The 26,069-nt window shown below is 25.7% G+C and overlaps 2 protein-coding genes across 4 annotated transcripts; one reads left to right on the top strand and one right to left on the bottom strand.

Moving 5' to 3' along the window:
* The first annotated feature begins 809 nt into the window (after window positions 1-809).
* Window positions 810-3,486, top strand: LOC135927010 (THUMP domain-containing protein 1-like). Of its 2 annotated transcripts, none has more exons than XM_065462948.1 (4): window positions 810-1,030; window positions 2,297-2,452; window positions 2,494-2,703; window positions 3,161-3,486. In XM_065462948.1, the coding sequence occupies exons 1-4, from the start codon at window positions 896-898 to the stop codon at window positions 3,410-3,412; spliced, it is 753 nt and encodes a 250-aa protein (XP_065319020.1). In that variant the 5' UTR covers window positions 810-895; the 3' UTR covers window positions 3,413-3,486. The 2 variants fall into 2 exon arrangements, with proteins under 2 accessions (XP_065319020.1, XP_065319026.1); XM_065462954.1 differs by lacking the exon at window positions 810-1,030 and adding an exon at window positions 1,124-1,446.
* Window positions 3,405-20,206, bottom strand: LOC135926999 (protein Peter pan-like). 2 transcript variants are annotated; one of them, XM_065462936.1, is made up of 8 exons: window positions 20,154-20,206; window positions 19,936-20,112; window positions 19,695-19,894; window positions 19,534-19,657; window positions 19,306-19,493; window positions 19,155-19,265; window positions 4,293-4,436; window positions 3,405-3,603 (listed from the first exon to the last, which is right to left on the bottom strand). In XM_065462936.1, the coding sequence occupies exons 1-8, from the start codon at window positions 20,172-20,174 to the stop codon at window positions 3,486-3,488; spliced, it is 1,083 nt and encodes a 360-aa protein (XP_065319008.1). In that variant the 5' UTR covers window positions 20,175-20,206; the 3' UTR covers window positions 3,405-3,485. The 2 variants fall into 2 exon arrangements, with proteins under 2 accessions (XP_065319008.1, XP_065319011.1); XM_065462939.1 differs by lacking the exons at window positions 19,306-19,493; window positions 19,534-19,657.
* Between the last annotated feature and the right edge of the window lie 5,863 nt (window positions 20,207-26,069).

The following is a 26,069-nucleotide window of genomic DNA, read 5'->3' as shown; positions in this document are numbered from 1 at the left end:
GGTGAGACGGACTCAACGCAGGAGAAATCTCACGATAGAAATCGGCCTTTCTCCCAAGGTCACCTCCCATCTGTAAAGAGACCTGGGGGTTTTAAAGTGGCAGGAAAGCTTGCGGACTGTAAAGCTCGTTTTATGAGATCATTACATCTGTTATTTCGGATTGAGCGTACACTGCTAAAGATGTATGGCAACGACGACCAATTTGACTTACTGGCTTCTTGCACTTGGGGCACTTATATGAAACTGAGGCTATCACATTTAAGCGAATGGCTAAGACTGAATTCTTTATTTGAAAATTTGAAGTCAAGATTAAAGGGGATGGCGTCCAAGTATTCATATCCAGAACCTTGGTTGAGGGAAGCTAAGAAGGCATGATCTTCAGGTAGCAGGGCTGAAAAGAGGTAAACAACGGACCTTGCAATCATCGGATTATCTCAATTCTTTTGTTTATGGGAGGCTGGTGGTATTCATCCCCCATTGAGGCTTTCCATATGATATAGACTTCGTTAAGGAGGGCATCTGGCAAGGACAGGTGATCAGTTATTATTTGGGAGCTTGCCAATCTGGACGAGATGAAACCACTAATTGATAAGGTTATAGGTTATCGTAACCCTAGCCTCCTTTATTGCAGGAGAGTGGTTTGATGTCACAAATTGAAGTTAAATTTGAGACTAGTTATTAATAAATTTATTTTATTCAACCCCAAATAAAATATATAATCAATTAAAATTTATATAAATGGATAATACTAAGATGACATTTATTGATGGGTATTCTAATTTATTCGGTATCATATTTTTGTGTCTAGAAATATTTTTTAATCATTCCACATTTTGGATAAATCACAATTGAAAATTATTTAATTTATAATATCCTTTTCCATATATATCAAAGTATGAGCCAATTAACGTTAAGCATAGATATGAAAGGTTTTATTATTACCTTTGACAATAATAGAAAAAAGGAATGCATAAGAGATGCTTATAGTTTATTGAATGAACATGCCAACAAACTATATGGTGAAGAAATGGTAATTATTCAAATGTAGTTATTATGAAATTATTTTTACAAATTTAATATGGTAATTGCTAAATTTAAGAAAACCAACTATAGCTTGATAAAGTTTTGGCCAGGAAAAATGCTTTTGAATGATACATTGTTCAAGATATTTTTATGGGACAAAGTTTTAAATTGTAATTAGGCAAACTTATGCCATTTCTTTATAAAAAATTATTGTGGTGAAGCTGGACTTATATAAAATATATTTTTGGGCTAGATTTTAATACTGGAAAGTTTTAATGGGCAATTACAAATTTTACTACAATTTCAAGATCTGCAAAGCCTTGCAAAACTACTGTTTAGATATTATTACTCAAGTGGACAAGCCTGGCATGTTAATGTTTGTCTAGCCTGTCTAGGCCCAATAAAAAAATCCTAATTTTGGAAGTGCAAATTATTTTATTTTATAAAAAGTCAGGCCAGTCCTGGCATTTTATTTTTAAAGGTTTTTGGAAGACATTTTTAATATCTATTTTTTTCTAATGCCAATTCTTATATCTATCCCTACTCTTTGGCTAATATATAACCATTTTATATATTAATTTTTTTCTATATCTATATAATTAGATAATATGTATATTTACTATTTTATTTATAGATTTAGTATTTTAGTAAGATATCTTTTAAAATCTAAAGAAAAAGGATCGTGAGTGTATGAGGAGAGCTACAGGGGCCTTTTGATTGCTTATTATGAAAAGGGGCTAAGTTCACCTCCCCCTCATACCAAAATATTTAGGACTATTAAATTATAATTTTTTTCTTTATTGTCTTAAAAATTAAAATTTTTATAGTCAAAAATCTTTTTCATAATTTTTTATAGCTTTATAAAAAGATAAAAAAAGTTTTTCCCAATATTTTTATTAGAGACCTGCATAGGTACCATTTGCTGGGCCTGGCCTTGATTTTATTTTAAAATTATTTTGACTCATCCTGGATTTTAAGGCCCAGCCCAAATTTTTTAAAAAAATATTGTATTGATATAGCTAATGATGGTGATTTAAAATATTAGCATAGCCCAGGTATTTTAAAAATTTATTTTAGGCCCATCCCGGTATATTTAAAAAAATTAAAATATGGTCTGGCCAATGTATCTAGACCAATCTTGCAGTTTTCTGATCCTTGTATATACATTGATCTGCCAAATATAATATTAGAACAACATGAAAAACAATACATACATCAAATTAATTAATAAACCAGTAACTATTATATCTTATAAATGTATTTGCATATTTAGTGCACTAAAATGGATATCAAAAATCTGAATGAACCCTTAGATATAGAAAAGGAATTCGATAACGAAATTCATACACTTAAAGAGACTAACAAAAGAGAGAGAAGATTCCAAAATGTAAAGACGAAATGCAAAAATTGTATTTTCATTAGTATACAAGTATTTTAATCAAAATATTCTTAAATTTTTTTAAAAAATAGTTACCAGAACCATATACATTAATAAATGACATATTTGATGATATTCGACAAAATCAAAACATTAAATCAAGATACATACAAAGAATTATACCAGTTGAAATCACTTGTAAAGCTTATTTGAAGGATATAGCTATAGCTGTGGAACATTACATCCCAACCTACTTTCCAGAGGAATTAAAACCCAACAATGCTTTCCTTATCAACATAAAGGTAATTTTTTGATCAAAATAAAATAATTTTGTCATCAATCCTGATTCTTATTTTTTAAAAGGCCTTCAATAATATGTGTAGTAAAAAAAAAATTCTAAAGTGACATCAGGGAATAAATATTTTTGAAAATGCTCTAACAGAAATGTTGATTAAAATTTTGCCTAAATTTATTCTTTTTTGTTGCATATGATTGAAATCGTAAATTTGTTTAAAAATTTGAAACAATTCTTAAATTTTGTGATCCTTAAAAATTTTGGGCCAAAAAATATTTTTTAATTTTTTCTTAAGCACTGATAGCAATTTTTACATTAAATTTCTCTCTTCATTTATAACCCCCTAGGTCGAATTTGTTGATAACATTTTACACTAGGTGACCCTTCAAATATTATCTTTTCATTCAATTAACCATCAAAACTTACATTAAAAAATTAATATTTTTTTTGTTTAACTTCCTAAGATTCGTAATAACAATAGCTTAAATCGCGATGACATAATCAGAGAAATTACGAAGTTGATTCACCGACAAAATCCCAATTATAAAGCCGACCTAGAAAATCCTGACATTTCTATTCTAGTCGAAGTGTTATGCACTACATGCGGGCTGTCGTTTGTTGACAATTTTTTCAAGTTCAAGAGATTCAACATGCTACAATACTCAAACTTCATTAATCAAACTTTAAAAAAAACGACTACAGTTGATGATAGTTGATTTATTTACAAATTTCGTTACACGTGGATTATAATGATATCAATAAACTATTTATAATTAATAAAAAAATATATTAAGGTATTCCGATTTCTTTCTTGCGTTTTTTGGCTGAGTTAAAGGACGAATTTTTTTTACTACCAATTTTTCTTTTGAGTTTTAGTTTATTGTTCGTTTTCAGCAATTTCAATTTCCTGCATCCAAAATTAAATGAAATTATTTTATATAAGGATAGTGTTGTTAAACGGTTCGATTTGAGCCTATTTTTTAAAAAGGCCTTCAATATTTTAACTAGAGAAATATTGTCTGAGCCACGAGATTTCGCGAATAGATGCCCATGGGCAAAATCTTGAGGCTTCCTTAATATTTTTTCAGATAAAATATTGAGTTAGCCGTTTTTAAAAATCGGCTCAAATCGAGAGAATAAACAAAAAAATATATAATAAAGTGATCTAATATTCAAGCTGTACCAATCTTCAAATATTTTATCGATTTAGTTAGGGTTGGCAAAGATTATAATTTTCAAAAAATTAAAACACGCTTTTTATATATTTAGATAGTTTTTTATATTTTTCCTGGAAAAAGTTATACATTTATTATTGCATTAAAGCCGTGAAATATTTCAGGATTAATTCTTTAGAAATTTCAAATAAAATTTAGCCAAATACTTATAAGCAAAAATAAGATTATAATAAAGTAATTTTATTATTGATTTTAATTTACGATTTAAATTAGTTTAATTAAATCATACCAACTGTAGACCAGTATTCACCCTAAACCAAGATATGATATTAGATCGATTTTGGGTGAATAGAACAAGTAGCGATATGAGTTCATTTACAATATTAACTGAATAATAAATTAAGAAAATTTATTGTTATACCGCTTTTTCCTATGAATTTCTTCTAATCTCGACAATTCGTCTGGAGACTTCTTGATGTAATGATGATAAATTACCTTTCCCTGACATAATCCATCTTCAATTTTTATTAGTTTTAAACTAATTCGAGGACCCATTTCCACTAATCTTAATGCATAAAATTTCATATATTTAACAATTAGCTTTTAGGTTTTTAATAAATATTTAGATAATAATTTTTTTATATTTAGATCTCATGAATATTAATAAAAATCTCCAGGAAGACAGCAATTCTAAATGCTACTAAACCAACCTTATAAATGAGTTAGATGAAGTGTCATCAATCTTTTCAGAGGTTTCTCTAGACATATTTGAGAAAATTAGCGAGAATAGGAATCAAATTGAATTAGAAATCTCTAAATCCTAGCTCGGTTCGAATTTTTTTAAAAAAAATAGAACCGAGATGGGCTTAAATTTTAAAATATTATACTCAATTTTAATGAATTGATATATTTATAAATTCTAAAGAAACAAGGGGAAAATGTTTTTTTTGTACAATTAAAAATTTTGGTCATTAAGGCATCCTCGTTTAAAGACATTTAGGCTACAGTAAAAGTTTTTCTATAGGGGTGAAAGGGATTGTGGTATTATATTATATGAATAACAATTTTATATCAGGATATTCTTTAAAAATACTAGAATCTCGAAATTCATTTAAAAAAAATTATTTAAAATTTGTTGAAGATCAAGATTGCTGTGGTGGTTGAAGAAAATCGGATATTAAATATATTTTTTTCACAGGTTAATTGTTTGCAATCAGTTGAAGACCTTGATAATTCATTAATCAATCTTTGTAGAAATTTTTATTAAAATTTTTACCCATTTGTAACCATGTCCAATCTAGTTTAAAAAAGGATGGAGCATAGTTGCTATAATATTTTCATCCTGAAATATTGACCCAACAAATATAAAATTATTAAATATTGATTAATCTATTATTATTAATTTCCCTTTCTTCAATCTCTTTAAGCAAGGCATCTAGGAGTGTTAAGCAAAATCTCATGTTTATTTGTTTTAAGTTCTTCAATTTGATAAACAGTCGTGAAATGGTTGCACATTAATAAACTGTGTACATATATTTATCTCCCTGCAAAATATCAAGATAACTAGCTACTGGCTTCATTCACTAATTTTAAATAATGCTATATATATATATTTTATTTATAACTTACTAAACAATATCTGTGAATAAAATCACATTCATTATTGTTTTATTCTATCACATATCTTGTCCTTTGTCAGATTTTGCTTTAATAATTTCTGACATTAATTGAAAAGCATTATATGAAGTTTAATTGGGTTATATTAGGACATATAAAATAACGGCCAATATTTTTTTATAATCTCACATGAAATAGGAGATTTATTTTGGTTATTTCATATATTTTGACATTTAACTAATGTTGTGTAATATATCTAATGAATAAAATTTTAAATATTATAATTAAAATTAGAGTTTTACCCTCTGATATTGTTTACACTGCATGGCACTATTGGCATCCACAGTTGCAACAAGATTCAATGTGTGACTGGCACAACATTGATGATTAGGTATATTTGATACTGATATTGGTACAATTGCTTCTTCATTTTCCAGATCATATGGATTCACTAGTATTTTCAATTGGCTTAAAAACTCTATGATAAATAAGTAATCATATATTATGTTTATATTTATAATAAAATAAACCTAAATGCTCTGAGAAAATTTTTGGCATTATCAGTAATGATCTTTGAGATTTTATTTTGAATGCAATAATCCTTTTCTATATTTGTTAATTCTTTGCTATTATATCATATGTATGACTACCAGTCATTCTTTTACAAGCCAACTCTACATTTTTTCTTTCCAAACTTGTTGGATCTATATAGTGTGCAGTGACTCCTATGTATGAACTAAATATCAACAACTGCTCAATTAATTTGTTCTTAATTAATATACATATTTAAATGTTAGCTATATCAGCAATAGGCACTCCAACAATCTGTTATTGTGCATTTTAGCGATGGTTCTATTAGACCTTTTATGATTTCTTTATTTTTAATTATACTACTGCTCAGGATTTTGAAAAACAAGGAACTTTAATCATCAATGTTGTGTCCACATATTGAATCTTATTGCCACTGTAGATGCCAAAGGCCATGCAGTGTAAACAATATCAGAGGGTAAAACAATAATTTTAAATATTTAATATTTTATTCATTAGGTATATTGCACAACATTAGCTAAATATCAAAATATATGGAATAAACAAAATAAATTTCCAATTTCATCTGAATTATTAAAAATTATATTAGCCGTTATTATGTATGTCCTAATATAACCAGATGGACCTCCACATATAATGCTTTGATTGTTTAGTGAGTTAAAAATAAAATTTATATATATAGCAATATTTTAAATTAGTGAATGAAGCCAGTAGCTAGTTCTCTTGATATTTTTCAGGGAGATAAATATATGTAGACAGTTTATTACTGTGCAACCATTTCACAGCTGATTATCAAATTGAAGAACTTAACAAATGAACAGATTTTGTTTAACACTCCTAGATGTTTTTACTTAAAGGGATCGAAGATAGGTAAATTAATAATAATCAATTATCAATATTTAATAATTCTATGTTTATTGAGACAATCTTTGAAGATGAAAATATTCTAACAACTATGCTCCATCCTTTTTTTAAACTTGATTGAACATGGTTCCAAATGGATAAAAATTTTAATAAAAAAACAATTAATACAAAGATTAGTTGATGAATCATCAAGGTCTTTAACTGATTGCAAACAAATAACCTGTGAAAAAAACAAATAATTTAATATCCGATTTTTTTTCAGTACCCCACAGCAGCAGATCTGATTGTTAATAATGATTAAAATTTTGATACTCAACAAATTTAATAATTTTTTCAAAAATGAATATCAAGATTTTAGTATTTTTAAAGAATATCCTGATATAAAATTGTTATTCATAAAATAAAACACAATCCATTCAAGCATCCCAGTAGAAAAACTTTTTAGTGGAGCTAAAAATGTCTTTAAAGATAAACGAGGATACATTATTGACAAAATTTTGAGAATATTTTATTTAAAATCTTATAATTTAATACCATTTAATCTAATATTATTATATTAAAATCTAAAAATCATTATTTTGTTATATTTTGATAAATGTGATATCGAGTCAATAAATTTTTTAGCTCGTTTCATGAATTTTCACAATAGAATCCTAATTTAGGTTTACACAAACCTTAAAATCGAGTTCACCCGACTCTGGCTCAGAGTCTCGAGTCGAATATGCCGACTAACTCAAACTCAAGTCGTGAACTCGAGTTATGAAGTCAAGTCGACTTAAGTCGTAAACTCAAGTTCATAAAATATTAGTCCTCTAGTGAGTCGATTAGAGGACGATTATTATTTATTATTATTAATTAAGATATTTTTTGTATTTTACATTTTTTTACTCTAGACTAGTATTGTTAATCGACTAAGTCTAGTCGACTTAGCCGAAAACTGGAGTCAAGTTTAGGGTCGAAAAAATCGACCCAAAACTAACTCGAGTTGTGAACTCAAGTCTATCAACTTGAGTCGACTAGAGGACGAATAGTTTTATCAACTTAGTCGACTAGAGGACGAATAGTTTTATGAACTTAGTTTACTAGAGGACGAATAGTTCTATAAACTTGAGTCGTCGACTAGAGGACGAATAGTTTTATGAACTTGAGGCGTCGACTAGAGGACGAATAGTTTTATGAACTTGAAGCGTCGACTAGTGTACGAATAGTTCTATGAACTTGAGTATACTAAAGGATGTAGATTTTAAATTAGTTATTATTTATAAAACATTTTTTTATTTTTAACTTTAGATTTCCAACTTGAGTCGTTATACGAAATATAATATACTTGATAGTGATCTGCATCGGGCCTAATTTTTCAAGCCCGGCCTGGCCTGAAATTTTTTTAAAAAGTTTTGCCGTCTCGGCCCGAACCGAAATGTTTTTGAAAAAGTTTTGCCGACCCGGCCCGGCCCGAATTAATGAAATATACAAAGTCATTTTTATAATTACTTATTTCAATATATAAAATCAAATATTTTTATTTTACATAAAAAATTCAATATAAAATTGATACAGACCCGCCCGATTTTTTTTTTGAAAATATTAGGCCCGGGTAAAACCCGACTCTTTTAAATAGAATTAGGCCCAAGCCCGACCCCATGCCCGTTCGGGTCGGGCCAGAGAACGAATGAATTATTGAAAATGGGGAAGATCGTGATTTAAATTTAGTCTAGAATTTTTAATATATTTTTTTAAAGCTTTTATCAGAATTGTGAACATTATAACAATTTAATATAATATAGCGATACACTTTATACCAACAAGATGTTTATTATACAGGGTTGCACTTGCATGTGTTTTATTTGGTGATATAATAAAAACAAAAACTATTAAGTGGTATAATTATTAATTATGAAGTTTTTAAAAAACATAAATACCTCATTTTGGAATTAAGAAAAAAAAATAGTTCAAGTGAATATTTTTTCAAATTTTTACAATATTTTTTATTTAAAAAAGTAACATAAGAATTTACCTATGAAATATTTCTAGAATATCGTAAGTAATTGGAAATTTAATTATTTGGAAGTATAAGTGGTAATACTGTATTGTATAAATCATCAACAAAAAATAATACTATGTATTTAATGATCTTTATTTCAGATTCTATGAACCTTCTCAACATTTATCATAAAGACTTACATAAAGAATTTAAACTTAAAATCAGCCACCACCCACCTTTAAAGTAATTAACTTATATTACAGATAAATGTAAATGCCATTCTTTTTTTTCTATAGAAAGGTGCTCAGAAGAAGGAAATATAAAAATTATCAACCAAATAATATTTTATTTTGTATATATTATAATAATATATAATTGGCCACCCTATAAACTCTGGAAAAGTTTCTTGCCTTAATTTGTTAACCGAGGCTATTGACGTATCAATATGTTTGGCAATGTTCTTTATTTTCATTCTTTCCATTTCCGTCTGGGACAACAATTTGATTACTATGTCAATTTTCTCTTTATTCCAGCAATTATATTTTCTTTTTGGGTTTTGAATTGCCAGTGAGTTTATAGGGTTTATTATAGTAGAATTGGCACTTATAGCAGATTGCGAAAATGATGTGGAAAAGGAATGATTAGATAAAAAGGAATTATTATTATAGTATAAAGAAGAATTTCTAAAACTATTATTGGTATTATTGGATAAAATATAACATTTTAAATTTAAAAAATTATTTTTTTATAATTAAAGTTTTATGAGAAATTTTTATTAATTGTAAAAAATTTTTCCTAATACATAAATGTGGCATTTATGTTTTTTAAAAACTTCATAATTAATTATTATACCACTTAATAGTTTTTGTTTATATTATATCACCAAATAAAACACATGCAACCCTGTGAAAATCGCGAAGGGGGTGGGGGTGTTAATGCTTAAAACCTATTCATACTGTGATGTATATTGCCTACTTTTTTTAGATGAACCAGAGCTCTATTATGTCAAGAAAAACATTGGTTTTAGTGTAGACCTTTTTTTTATCGGGATAATTTTTTATCCCAAGAAAATAATTTATGACTGGAAATTTTTTTTTGTTGTTTCTTCGAAACACTCCTTTTTTCCTCTTTTAATATTATTTGTTTTCATGGTACTTTTAAAATAACTAAGATTTGTATGTTTTATTTTTATATTTAGTTATAAAGTAACATATTTTATTGTTTTATTTATAACATATTATAGTATTTAAAAATTTAATTATTAATAAAAAATTCATTCGCGTAGATTTATTAGTTATTAAATGTCTTATTTATGTGAATGATTTAATAAGACATAATTTTTTATATTTGAAAATTTTCTAAGCTGAGGTAATTTTAAAATAAATTCACTCTTTACATAAAAATTATTTATTAAAATAGAGAAACATAAATTAAAATGTTTTTGATCTATGATTTTAAATTTGTAAAACCTTAGATAAAATCTAATAAAAAGAGGCCTATAATCTTATCTTATATTAAATAAATTAATACTAAATATCTTCAAATAATATATAAATTACACAGTAGTGGTATCTGACGATATTTCGAGTGTTATTTTATAAAAAGGCCTTAAAAAATTTTCAACTTCTTTTAAAGATTTTGCCTCCCTAACGCTTATATCGAAAGGCTCTGTCATACATTTTTTTCCTAGGTCTTTAATTGCATCTAAATTCTATATAAATTAAATATATTATTAGACAATGCAATTTTATATCTCAAAAAAGTTGAACATAATAGACATGAAAAAATATGTTTAACTTACTTTGTTTACTGTTGATATCATTAAATATTTAGGGTTCCATCTAGTTACTACATCTAAAGGAATTCTCGTCCCTCCTGAGAGCTCCAAGTACTTTTGTAAAAGTTTTGGTGAAGAATGTAACTTCTTTACAAGATTAGTTATTTTATTTAGTTTTTTATCTAAGGCTGAAATCCCCTCTTTAACTATCAAATTTATAATATGAGCTAAACATCGGTGGCTGTATAAGCTTGTTTTATATTTTTCATGAAAATGTGTAATCATTTTTTCAGCAGCGTTTACTATGTTTGGTGCATTATCATGCGTGATGGAGATAATTTTGTCCTTTATCTCAAATTCATCGAGAGATTCTAACAAATATTATGATATCTCCTCACCACTATGAGGGTATGGTAGCTGAATTAAATCTAAAAGACAACTTTCCATTTTCCACTTTTTATCGATATAGTGGCATGTAATTACACATATAATTTAAATTTCAGTGAAGGTGTATCATAAAAAAATGACAATTGTCAAAATTATTTTTGAATTTTTTAAAGCAAATGGGTAAAAATAGATATTATAAACATGTTAAATTAAAATTTCAGTAAATATGTACCGTAGAAAGATGACAATAGATTTTAAAAAGTGCGAGTGGACCTGTTAAAAAATTTAAATGAGGCATTTTGATGAAATAAATAGTAAAGGTTTCTGAAAATGCCTTGGAAAAACTGGCACAATTCGCAAATAAATTGAGCGTTAAATTACATAACGAATTGTGTTCATTTACCAGTATATTCAAAGATTTAATAGCAGAATTAAATTAAATGGATTTATATACATGTTAAAGGTTCAAAAATTTATTATTTTGTATAAATTTTTTCAGGACGTATTTATATTATAGTGGCTGTTTCAACCGATTTCAAAAACGGCGAAACCAAATTTTTAGCCGAATATCCAATTACACATTTTCATGAAAAATATAAAACAAGCTTATACAGCCACCGATGTTTAGCTCATATTATAAATTTAATAGTTAAAGAGGGGATTTCAGCCTTAGATAAAAAACTAAATAAAATAACTAATCTTGTAAAGAAGTTACATTCTTCACCAAAACTTTTACAAAAGTACTTGGAGCTCTCAGGAGGGACGAGGATTCCTTTAAATGTAGTAACTAGATGGAACTCTAAATATTTAATGATATCAACAGTAAACAAAGTAAGTTAAACATATTTTTTCATAATGTCTATTATGTTCAACCTTTTTGAGATATAACATTGCATTGTCTAATAATATATTTAATTTTATAGAATTTAGATGCAATTAAAGAGCTAGGAAAAAAATGTATGACAGAGCCTTTCGAGATAAGCGTTAGGGATACAAAATCTTTAAAGGTAGTTGAAAATTTTTTAAAGCCTTTTTATAAAATAACACTCGAAATATAGTCATATACCACTGCAATTGGAACCGCTGTTTTATTTATAGCAAAGATGGACAAAATTTTAGGGGAGGCTTCCAAAAATCATCCAGATGATGATTAAAAATGCGGCGTAAAATGCAAATAAAATGTGAAACGTATAAAAACTATCTGAGCAAATTCAGCAATTATGTATCTACCATGTTAGATCCGAAAACTAAGATGAAATATATGCTTCATTTTGTAGCAAAGCAGGATTATAATGAAAAATTCAATTTATTATATAAAACCTACGGGTGGCCACAAAAATCAAATGTGTATGACTTCTCTCTAGATGATTTGGAAACACAGTCATTCAATCTGTATGCATCACGAATTGAGAAAGTAATTATAAATATTTGGTTATATTAATTTATAATTTTAGAGAAGCTTGTGAATTTCCAGATCTCATTAGAGATGAAATTAATGAATATGTCAAAGAACCGGTTGCACCAGCGTCAACTAATATACTTGATTGGTGGGCGAAAAACAGCGATTTTTACCTAACCTTATCGCTGATAGCTAAGGATTACCTTGCTCAACAAACGTCCAGCGTTCCAAGCGAAAGAGCATTCAGCAAGGCCGTTGATTTTTTGACCAAGAAGCGAAACAGGATGTCATCAACTAAACATTGTAGGTGCTTAAATAATTGGGATGTTTCAATATGAAATCATTATCTATTATATATACACATTTTCATCTTATTGATTCTATTATAAATCTTGTTATTTGCATTATACAGTTATCAATAAATATTTAAAATATAAATAAATATTGTGTAATTTATATATTATTTTGAAGATATTTAATATTAATTTATTTAATATAAAATAAGATTATAGGCTTCTTTTTATTAGATTTTATCTAAGGTTTTACAAATTTAAAATCATAGATCAAAAACATTTTAATTTATGTTTCTCTATTTTAATAAATAATTTTTATGTAAAGAGTGAATTTATTTTAAAATTACCTCAGCTTAGAAAATTTTCAAATATCAAAAATTATGTCTTATTAAATCATTCACATAAATAAGACATTTAATAACTAACAAATCTACGCGAATGAATTTTTTATTAATAATTAAATTTTTATATACTATAATATGTTATAAATAAAACAATAAAATATGTTACTTTATAACTTAATATAAAAATATAAAATAAAAAATACAAATCTTATTTATTTTAAAAGTACCATGAAAACAAATAATATTAAAAGAGGAAAAAGGGAGCGTTTCGAAGAAACATAAAATAAATTCAAATCATATTAATTATTGAAAAAAAATTTCCAGGCATAAATTATTTTCTTGGGATAAAAAATTATCCCGATAAAAAAAAGGTCTACACTAAAACCAATGTTTTTCTTGACATAATAGAGCTCTGATTCATCTAAAAAAAGTCGGCAATATACATCACAGTATGAATAGGTTTTAAGCATTAACACCCACACCCCCTTCGCGATTTTCACAGGGTTGCATGTGTTTTATTTGGTGATATAATAAAAACAAAAGCGATTAAGTGGTATAATAATTAATTATGAAGTTTTTAAAAAATATAAATACCACATTTATGTATTAGGAAAATTTTTTTACAATTAATAAAAATTTCTCATAAAACTTTAATTACAAAAAAATAATTTTTTAAATTTAAAAATGTTATATTTTATCCAATAATACCAATAATAGTTTTAGAAATTCTTCTTTATACTATAATAATAATTCCTTTTTATCTAATAATTCCTTTTTATCTAATAATTCCTTTTTATCTAATAATTCCTTTTTATCTAATCATTTTCGCAATCTGCTATAAGTGCCAATTCTACTATAATAAACCCTATAAACTCACTGGCAATTCAAAACCCAAAAAGAAAATATAATTGCTGGAATAAAGAGAAAATTGACATAGTAATCAAATTGTTGTCCCAGCCGGAAATGGAAAGAATAAAAATAAAGGACATTGCCAAACATATTGATACGTCAATAGCCTCGGTTAACAAATTAAGGCAAGAAACTTTTCCAGAGTTTATAGGGGGGCCAATTATAGATTATTATAATATATACAAAATAAAATATTCTTTGGTAGATAATTTTTATATTTTGTTCTTCTGAGCGCCTTTCTATAGAAAAAAAAGAATGGCATTTACATTTATCTGCAATATAAGTTAATTACTTTAAAGGTGGGTGGTGGCTGATTTTAAGTTTAAATTCTTTATGTAAGTCTTTATGATAAATATTGAGAAGGTTCATAGAATCTGAAATAAAGATCATTAAATATAATTATTATTTTTTGTTGATGATTTATACAATACAGTATTACCACTTATACTTCCAAATAATTAATTTTCCAATTACTTACGATATTCTAGAAACATTTCATAGGTAAATTCTTATGTTACTTTTTTAAATAAAAATTATGGTAAAAATTTGAAAAAATATTCACTTAAACTATTTTTTTTTCTTAATACATAAATGAGGTATTTATGTTTTTTAAAAACTTCATAATTAATAATTATACCACTTAATAGTTTTTGTTTTTATTATATCACCAAATAAAACACATGCAAGTGCAACCCTGTATAATAAACATCTTGTTGGTATAAAGTGTATCGCTATATTATATTAAATTGTTATAATGTTAACAATTCTGATAAAAGCTTTAAAAAAATATATTAAAAATTCTAGACTAAATTTAAATCACGATCTTCCCCATTTTCAATAATTCATTCGTTCTTTGGCCCGGCCCGAACGGGCATGGGGTCGGGCTTGGGCCTAATTCTATTTAAAAGAGTCGGGTTTGGGCCGGGCCTAATATTTTCAAAAAAAAAAATCGGGCGGGTCTGTATCAATTTTATATTGAATTTTTTATGTAAAATAAAAATATTTGATTTTATATATTGAAATAAGTAATTATAAAAATGACTTTGTATATTTAAATAATTCGGGCCGGGCCGGGTCGGCGAAACTTTTTCAAAAACATTTCGGTTCGGGCCGAGACGGCAAAACTTTTTAAAAAAAATTTCAGGCCAGGCTTAAAAAATTAGGCCCGATGCAGATCACTATCAAGTAGGGGTGGGACCAATACCAATATAATATTGGTTTACAATACCAATACCAATATAAACCAATATATAATTAAATATTGGTATTGTTTTTACAACCAATACCAATACCAATTACCTAAATATATTGGTTTTGAAATATTGTTTAAATACAATTTTAACCAATACCATTATTAAAAATTTAAAATAGATAAATACATAAAATTATTTGGTTTTATCGTGGATAATTATATCGTGGTATATTTTTTTACTTTCATTCATAAACATATTACATCTGTTATTTCTTCCAAATATTCCTGTGATATCAATATTGGTGTTATTTATAATTATAGTTTATTATTATGGAAGTAAGTTTTTTATATGATATCTATCAATTTTATCTATTTATTCATTTAGGATATTATAATGAATGAAAACCAAATCGAGTTAATAAATATAGATAATGATGTTGATACTAATAATAATAGCGATAATGAACTAGATGAATCAACGATATCTAATAAAAGACGAAATACAGCAAAAATCTGGGAATTTTATACCAGTTGTGATAACAAAAAAAGGCTATTTGTAATAAATGTAAAAAAAAATTATCTATTCCCAATTTTGGAACCTCAGGATTATGGACACATCTTAAATCCATCCACCCAACTTTATATAAGAAATGTGAACAAATAAATAATGGCAGTAATAAAATTAACACCATAAAATCATTTTTAATTAATAATGTAAATAATAATGTAAATAATAAAGCTAATTTAAATAATTTAATTATGCAATTTTTTATTCAAAATAATTTAGCCTTTTCAATTGTTGAAAATGAGGCATTTAAAAATTTAATAAGCTTTTGCAACCCCTCATTAACATTAATTTCTAGAAAAACACTTAAAAAAGAAATTATGAAACATTATCATAGTTCTTTTATCAATTTAAAATCTGTACTTTCTAAAATTACTTCTAAATTTTCTTTAACAATGGACATTTGGTCCTCTCCAAATAAAATACCCTTTATGGGCATAACCATTCATTATATTGATAATGATTTTAAATTAATTAATCATTTATTAGATTTTATTCCTTTTAAATCAGCACATAATGCTATTAATATTTATAATATTTTTAATTCTGTATTAAAAGTAAAATTTGAAATTGATTTTTTTTGTATTACATTAGATAATGCTAGTAATAATTTAGCATTTTTAAAAATTTTAAAGCTAAAAGACAATTTTGATAATGTATGCAAATGTTTTTGCCATATTATCCATTTGTCTGTCATGGCTGCATTGGAACCTCTAAATCCAACTTTAAAAAAAATAAGAAATTTTTTAAAAATTTTTAAACTTTCTATATCTAAATTTAATAAACTTGAAAAAATATATCTTGAAAAAATATATCTTGAAAAAAATCCAAATTTAAAATTTCCTCACCCTATTTTGGATATACCAACACGTTGGAATTCAACGTACCAAATGCTCGAAAGGGCTATATTGCTCAAACCTTATCTCACAATATATACCAATCATCAACAAAATACTAATGAAGAATATTATATTAGTGCCTTAGCTTGGAATAATATTGAAATATACCGAGAATTTTTAGAACCATTTAATTTTGCTACAGAGATGGCCTCATGTGCTAATACTCCATCAGTTTCAACAATCATTCCTTTATATTCCAGTATTTTTGAGCACGTTGAGAGTTATAATAATAATCCTAATGCTATTTTAAAGACAGCTTCATTAGCTGCCTTGACAAAACTTAATAAATACTATAATTTTAATAAACACCTATATATTATTTCAACAATGATTGACCCAAGATTTAAACTATCAAGTCATTTATTAAAGCATAATAATATGGAAACTCTTATTGGTTATCTTACTAATGAATACAATATTTATAAAATAAATAATAACAATTCAGCGGAACTTACAAATGAAGCACAAAATAATAAAAAATTGTCCTTTTATGACAAAATTTATCAGGTGAAACCTCATGATAATAACAACTTAGAAATAAGTAAATACGTAGATGAAGTCACAATTTCCAATGATACAAATCCATTAGATTGGTGGAAATTAAATAAAAATAGATATCCAGTATTATCGAAAATTGCCAGAGATTATCTAGCAATTCCGGCCACCTCATCTAGCTCTGAAAGGGCTTTTTCAGAAGGACGGTATGTTATAACAGACCAACGTTGTTCATTAGATGAGCATACTATACAAGCTTGCCTGTGCCTAAAAAGTTGGATGCGCATGCAAGATTCTTCTTAAATACATAAAATTATTTCCTCTTCTTATATTAAAATTATATCATTCTTTTGCATTATATTTTGTATAAATAGACAGTTATGTTACATTTTTAGTTTACTTATTTTGCTATCTTCTTTGTGATAAATAAAATGGTTCAAAATCAATACGTTTATTATTGTTGATACAAAAAATACATGATTAAATTAAAAAATTTTATATTCACATCACCTAATAAATTCCTAGTTTAAAAAAAGAATCTGAATTCAGTAAAATTTTGAGAGTTGGTTCTTAGCCCTGATTTTATGGTATCATTATTTTTTTCCCATGTTTATTTAAAATTAGAAATTAAGGGTTTTATAATCACTATTTCTATTCTTTAAATTAATAATTTGAATTTAAACCAATACCAATATAAACCAATACCAATAGCAATACCAATACAAGAAATAGAAAATATTGTTTAAACCAATACCAATATTTTAGACCCAATACCAATACAATATTTTGTTAATATTGGGTTTTTACTATTGGTTCCCAGCCCTACTATCAAGTATATTATATTTCGTATAACGACTCAAGTTGGAAATCTAAAGTTAAAAATAAAAAAATGTTTTATAAATAATAACTAATTTAAAATCTTCGTCCTTTAGTATACTCAAGTTCATAGAACTATTCGTACACTAGTCGACACCTCAAGTTCATAAAACTATTCGTCCTCTTGTCGATGACTCAAGTTCATAGAACTTATCGTCCTCTAGTCGACGCCTCAAGTTCATAAAACTATTCGTCCTCTAGCCTCTAGTAGACTTTCATAAAACTATTCGTCCTCTAGTCGACTAAGTTTATAAAACTATTCGTCCTCTAGTCGACTAAGTTTATAAAACTATTCGTCCTCTAGTCGACTAAGTTTATAAAACTATTTGTCCTCTAGTCAACTAAGTTTATAAAACTATTCGTCCTCTAGTCGACTCAAGTTGAAAGACTTGAGTTCACAACTCGGGTTAGTTTTGGGTTGATTTTTTCGACCCAAAACTTGACTCCAGTTTTCGGGTCGACTAGACTTAGTCGATTAACAACACTACATAGGAGTATAATAAAAATTGTATCTGTATCTAGATCCATTTAAAAAGTAGCTTTTAAAAACTCTGGTTACTAAAAATATATTGGAATGGGAAAATTAGAATGGGGATGGACATGGATCAGTTCTGCTTAAAGCACCGTAATTAGAACAAGTCCTGCCTTAAAAAGTGATAGGGTTGGATCTATAATCCAAAGAAGAGAGAAGGGAATGATGCACAAGTAATAGTCAGAGAATTATCTTCAATAATGAAGTTAGAAGAAATAAGAATTGCTCTTTTTTTGTAAAACCAAGGTTTAAAGATGAAAATTTGAATTTAATTGAAAAACAATTTGACAATTAATTTTGCAATATAACAAATGTATGATGCAACTAAGGTCACTATATATATATAATTTTGAATCAATAAGGGTTAAAAGGTCTACATTTTGATAAAACTTTTGATAAAAAGTCTAGCCCACAATACTACTTAATGTTAGCCTTTTTCTAATTGCCACATTTATAAAATCTTGAAGTATAAGATAGTCAGATTTAAAAATTTATTGTTGTGTAAACTTTTAAAAAAGGAAAGAACTACAAGTTTAACAATGTCATAAATCAATATAAAACTTATTTTAAATAGAATATTGGTATTTTACAATATTTTATTTACCGTATGGCACTTTGGTGAGATTTGATATTCCCTTTACCAGATATATTTTGAGGCAATACTATTTGATTTTCAGGCCCATCAATTTCAATCTCACTTTCAGACACTTGATCTCTGGAATAAGTTTAAAATAAATTATTATGTTTTTCGAAACCTTGTAACATAATCATGGATATCATTGAAATCTGACATGTTGGGCACTTTTTTACCTTTCACAATTTTAGTCAACCCTTTATTTATACCACATGGATTAACTTTAATAGCATAGTGCCTTATGTCAATTACATCATTTTTTGTATCATACCTAATTAAAAGGCATCTTTTGATTTTATTCAAATTAACCTAATTATTAGATCTAGAATTATTTAAAATATTATAAAACTTTTATAATGTCAATTGATGGAATCATATTTTGAAATGTATTTGATAATATTTTATGATGCATATCCAACTTATTAAACCCACTCATAATTAAAAGTGGATGATCAGAAAATAAAGCTTTATTTCTATAATTAAGTCTAGATAAATATTTTAATAAAATACTTTATTGGCTTTCTGATTAATTGATCCACTTCTCTAGCTAAGGTTGCACCTATCAATTTAAAAAATAATGTTGGACCATGGGGAACCCGACAAATTCTCATATTGTAGGCAGTTTCTGTCATAGAAAAGCTAATTATATGATGAATATGAAATGTGCCAGCTATGCTTACAAAATCTTTAAATGTATTTGATGATCTAACCTAACATAATGGTATAAATTCATAGATACATGGATAATCACTTTTAATTTCGAAGATGTATATGGCTCAAATATACTACGAGTATTTTTAATTAATTCCATTAGCCTACTGGGCAGATGGCCTCGATTAATTATAAGAACATGTGGGGCGTGAATTACATTCTCTTCTTCTATATATGTACCTCCTTCAGAATTTTGAGCATTCTTAGCGCATTTACCCTATGTTTCTTATGTTTAACTTTCTTTCTATATTATTATACCTTTTTCCTCTTTTTCCCCATATTTATTTATGAATGAGTGAATAATAGTGTATAAGTATTATACGCAAACAGTAGATTTTCCCTAATGCATTTATTAAGATAAAACGCTCAAACAGAGCATTAGTTTAGCAATTTCCTAAACAACAATGTATATTAAAGAGACGGAAACACATGTTAGGTTCTAAAATTTTTAAAAAACAGTTAAATTGAAATTTTAACAAAAGTTTTTTTCCTGAAATTTTGAATTTACTTATAAATTAATGAAAACCTTTGGGTCTAATGCACTGCCATTATATTTAACTCAAAGATGTACTAATGTAAACCATAAGAATTTTATTTATAAATTATATAGATAGAAAAAGAATATTATTGGGCTTTTATTATTTAACAATTTTTTAAAATGGAAATATTCGTGAGAAAACTCTATAACCCCAATCATTAAGCATATAAAAATCTAAAGTATAGAATAATTAGGCAAAAGGCTATTTTAAATACTTAAAAATATTATAAATTTCATGAAGTGTTGATTTTCACTAACTCATCATCCTATATCTAGTATTATGAATAGTTCTATAAAAGCTATTTTAACCATAAAATTTATTTGTTTTAAAGTTTTTGGCCACTAGTTTACCTTAACTATATTAAAATTTGATAACTAACTTTTTTTATGTAAATTTTTCCATTACTAATTATAGCTAATTAGAAAGCAAATTATAAAATAATAATAAGATCGTATCATCTCCCAGTGATTCAAATCCCTGAGTAAATTAAAATATTTTAATAGAATTGCACCACTGATAGGTATTTGATCCCTCGCTGATATATCTGAATATCACTAATTTATATTTTCAATTTTACATAATAAATATAATAATAATCACATTTTTACATAATTAAATTCAAAGATTTTTTTGAATTTTTATACATTTCTTTATCCACTTTTCATAATCATAAAAAAATATACTAAAATAATATATTCTCAATATATTCTATAATATTTGTTAAAGTTGGCTAAGAGTTAGACAAGAAGGTTTTTTTATTTATTAAATTTATTTAAAAAATATTTAACTAAAAATACAATATAGTATTGTTCTTTATATAGTATATAAAATCAATTTATATATAAAAAAAAATCTATTAAATAATTTATATAAAACTATTGAGTGAGGTTAATATCAATTTAATATAAAGAAAATTATATCATTAAGTTAACTTATACATTAAAAATTAAATTTTTACCATTCTAAATGAATTAATATTATTTTAATCACTTAAACTTCTTAATCTCCATTTTGAACAAATTGGACGAGTTGGACGAAAAATACGATGAAGTGTCTTATCAAAGGCATCCCCCCCCCCCAAAGTTAACAGTTGTGTTAATAAAATGAATGCGACATATAACAATTTGTGCTATACAACAACCAGTATAAATAAAATAATTATATATATAGATCCATGTTTAACATTCCACCCTCTAAAGGAACCCCGTCTAGGTTCTCTTTGTATGTAAATCTTTTGGGTTCTGATTATTGAAAGGAATATATGGAGTTTCTCATCTATTTTGATCATGAAATCTGTCATAGTTTCGTCTTGGAAAATGATAGTTATTTTGGTTGTTAAATCTTTGGTTGTCATAATATGGTCGAATCTGCCATGGTTGTCCTAATTGATGTGTCTGTTGCTCTCAGTATATGGCATCATCTGGGTATTGTCATATCTAGTATAGTCGGTTTTTGTTCGTAAACTTTCTTTCCAAATCTTTGAAAAATGGTTTAGTTGTTCATATGATTTGACTTTGTCATCCTTCTGTTAATTATTATCATTGTTTGTTATTAAATATATATGCGAAGATTTTGAATGATTTTAGAATCTAGGTATTATTGAATAACGTCGTAATAAAATAATAATCGTCGAGTAATCGAAATAGAATTAATTTAACGAATATCGAATTTGATTAAGAATAATTGAAGCAGAATAAATTTTTCAAATATTGAATAATTGAAATAATAAATAATTGTTTGCGTTTTATTTTTATATTATTTACATTGCGTTTTAAATAATAGCGTTTTACGTTTCTCAATTTCGCGTTTTATAAATAGTTTCATAATGTATTATTTTTTTTTAAATATTATATGTATTTTTTAATAAAAGATGATATGTAAGTCTGTACATCCATCTCCCTCTTTAGAGATTTAAACTTTGTGCCTTTATTTTTTAAAGCAAATAATAACTCAAAATTACTGTTTTCTTTTATCTTCATAAAAATAATATTTTAAAGTAGTTGTTATTACTTACATATGTTTTGTCCTTTAAACATAATTTAGATTTCATTGTTATTAAAAATTTTTTCATCCACTTTATCATTAATTATATAAGGTAAATGTTTATTTGTATTGTCTATTCTCTTGATTTTTTTATATTTGTAAGTGTCAAGCAATGATTTGGTTTCTATTTTTTTAAAAATTTTGTGTATGGGAATTTCATCTACTTCATTTTCACTAATTTTTTCAATACTAAAATTTATATCATTATTTTTACAGTCATAATACTTTTTAAAAATTTCACCAAGTTATCTTATGGGCATATTTATATTTTTATCTTTAGATACTAAGATTATTTCAAATGATATTATGTTAACAAAAATTTCTTTTAATTTATATGTATTAATCATATGTTTATCAATATTTTTATTTATAAGATTTATATAATTACTTTTATGAATCAATTTGAGCCTTTTCAGCAAAGCATCTGGAGATTCAAACTCCTCATCTGTCGATATGGCTCTAACTAAGTTAAAGATATTATCAGGTAAATTAATAGATAATAGCATAGCCTCACATCTACTACTGAGCTTACTATCTTTAAAAAAACTCTCAGCTTAGCAATATAAGATTGCATGTTGCCGCTATACTCCGGAAAAGATAATATCATAATATTTATGTGTTTATTTTTTACAATATCTTTATTTTATAAATATTTTAGTGATTTTTAAATTAAAAATTTTAATTATTTTTCACATTTTCAAATTAATCATTTCTTACATGTTTTTAGAATGAAATAAACATAACATTCCAGAACTTTTTCATCTAATTGACTATGTTCCAGAAGCTAAATCATATCTAAAATTTGTCTCTGAAAAATATTATTGGGAATCTGTTTCATATTTATATAGTTACGATTTCCTCGAATATGTAGAGGAACTGCCACATATAGTAATCTAGTATATTATATTAAATTATAATTCTCATAAATAAAAAATCGACAATAAAAATAGCATATAATTACGATAATATGAATTCTTAAAATGATAAATGGTTCCTAGAAAAATAATAATGATTAAAAAAAATTCTTAAATTTTTTTGGAAATAAATATATCAATAAACTTATTTATTTTGAAAAGGTTTAAGATAAAGTAGCTTAGTTTAACAAATGACCTAAAATATATTTTAAGTCAAATTGAATAATGAATTCAAATAATATAGAATATAAAATAAATTAAAAAATAAAATGGGGTAATGAATACATGCAATTATTAGACATGTAAAATTAATTAATTATTTTAAAAGATTGAATTTTTTATTTAAAAAATGAATAGATAAAAATATACTATATAAATGTTTCTTGTGTTATTTATTAAAAAAATAAGCATTGCTTCTCCAACCCTTATTTATTAAACATATAAATACACGATACATTAGCATGATTTTATATTTATTTATTTTTAAAAAATAAACAAATTTATATATTTTTTTCAATGCTTATACTTTTTAACGTAATAAAAAAATTCGACCAAAATTTATCATATATGAGAATGATTTTTTTTCCTTCATTTATTTAAAAAAATAAGCAACATTAAATTTGTCCCAATATTCAGGGTTGGGCAGTATGGCGGATATTTGTATCTAAGATTTTTAAATTTTGGAAAGTATCTTGTATCCAGTATCTAAGATACATATTATTTAAAAGTATTTGTATCTTAACCAACTTTGTATTCAAAAAGATACAGATACTTTAAAAAAAATTTATATTGGTTAATTTAAATAGTATTAAAATTTAAAATGATATTATTTTAAGATTTAAATGAAAAATTTAACCAAAATTTAGATATTTTAAGATAATTTTTAATATATGACGTTGGTCGTCATATAGCGATTTGCTAACAATTAAAACTACCATATTTGAATCTTTTTATATCTGTCTATTTTAAAATTATGGAAGAAGAAAATAGAATAATATGTTTATCTTCGTCTTCAGATGATTCTTCAACCGAAAATTATAACAATAAATTTAAACTAAGCATACTTAATGGCAAATTTTTTGAAGTACTTCAAGATGATCATAATAAAGAAATTCAACGTGACTTTGGTATTGACGAAAAAGTGTTACAGATAACGGCTCTAACTTTAAGAAAGCTTTCAAGGAGTTTGGATATTCTATGGAAGCTGTAGAGAATGACATTGACATCAATGATGATGAATGTATAGAATTCGAAATCATTTAAAGTATTATTTAATACTTCTTTAAAATTTATTATGATATTGTAAATTTTGTAAAAAATTTTATTCAAATAAAATTATTTATTTGTTTATTTAAGGGTCTAAAGAAGCCTCAATAACATTGCCTCAACACATTCGTTGTTTGTGCCATAGGATAAAATTGCCACAACAGATGTCGAGAGAGCTATTAAGGATTCTCCTAACATTTCTAAAATTCATCATCCTGCAATAGCTAAATGTGCTAAGCTATGGAATGCAAATAATAGGCCTAAAACTGCAGAACTTATCAAAGCAGTTTTAGGAAAACAATTAGTTACACCTTGTTGCACTAGATGGAATAGTTTGTATGATAGTCTTCATAGTTTATTAAAATTTAAAAGCGAACTTCCTAAATTATGTCAAAAATTAGAATTTCCTAAATTAAGAGATATTGAAATTCAATATTTAGAAGAATATTGCAATATAATGGCCCCATTGGCCATAGCGATTGACAAAATACAGAGTGAAATCAACTGCTATTATGGAGAATCAGCTCCAATTTTAAATGTCGTTAAAATAAAATTACAAATTTAATTCAAACCAATCTACAATTTTGCAAACCATTAGCTGTTGCCATAGAAAATTATTTAAATTAAAGATTTAAAAATATATATGATTTTGATAACAATGTTAAAAGTGCATTTTTGGCAACTATTTCTCCTCCCTATTTTAAAAATCGTTGGATTGATGGTGAAAAAGAAAAAAAATACCTTCAGGATTTGTTATTACATGAAGTTTTAATTGTTTTTAAAAATAATATTGAAATTAATACTTCAACAAAATCTTCAATTGATGAAGATGATGATTACTTTTGCCTTAAAAGTACCACATCCAATTCTAATAATTCAATAAATGATATTGAAATAGAGGTACTAAATTTTATGAAAGATGACATGCGGAGTATAATATGTTAAATAGTTATAAATATATAAAAGAAATATTTATTAAATATAACACAATATTACCCTCCTCAGCCCCCGTTGAAAGATTATTTAGTTTTGCTAATATGGTTAATAGATCAAATCGTCAAAGATTGAACGATAAATCATTTGAAAAATTAATAATATTAAAAAACAATGCTGATTTATGATGCTGATTTATTATTATTTACTAATTATATAATTATTAAATGGAATATCGCATTATCTTTTATAATAAATTTGTTATTTTCAACAATTTATTTTAAATATTTTTTTATAAATTTATATTATAGATAAGAAATAAAGCTTTATACATTTTGATTTTGACTATTTAAAGTTAAAAAAGTATCTTGTATCTTAGATGCTTTTTTTTAAAAAAAATACGAGTATCTTGTATCTTATTGAAATTTTTCTAAAGTATCTAGTATCTTGTATCTTAAATACAAAATTTTATAAAGTAT

This window comes from Gordionus sp. m RMFG-2023, chromosome 1 (genome assembly GCF_954871325.1).
Source record: "Gordionus sp. m RMFG-2023 chromosome 1, tfGorSpeb1-WG-v2, whole genome shotgun sequence".
Classification (NCBI taxonomy): Eukaryota; Metazoa; Nematomorpha; class Gordioida; order Chordodea; family Parachordodidae; genus Gordionus; species Gordionus sp. m RMFG-2023.
Note: the sequence above shows the minus strand (reverse complement) of the source record. Positions and strands in the feature narration are given on the sequence as shown.

Excerpts from the sequence above, each read along its gene's own strand:
- LOC135927010 (XM_065462948.1), top strand. The coding sequence starts at position 896 with ATGAGCCAATTAACGTTAAGCATAGATATGAAAGGTTTTATTATTACC. Across the intron at positions 2,453-2,493 it reads GTATTTTCATTAGTATACAA|TTACCAGAACCATATACATT; the intron begins GTATTTTAATCA and ends TTTAAAAAATAG. Across the intron at positions 2,704-3,160 it reads CTTTCCTTATCAACATAAAG|ATTCGTAATAACAATAGCTT; the intron begins GTAATTTTTTGA and ends TAACTTCCTAAG.
- LOC135926999 (XM_065462936.1), bottom strand. The coding sequence starts at position 20,174 with ATGGGGAAAAAGAGGAAAAAG. Across the intron at positions 19,658-19,694 it reads TTAATCAGAAAGCCAATAAA|AAATAAAGCTTTATTTTCTG; the intron begins GTATTTTATTAA and ends ACTTAATTATAG. Across the intron at positions 4,437-19,154 it reads TCTCACCAAAGTGCCATACG|ATTAGTGGAAATGGGTCCTC; the intron begins GTAAATAAAATA and ends TTATGCATTAAG.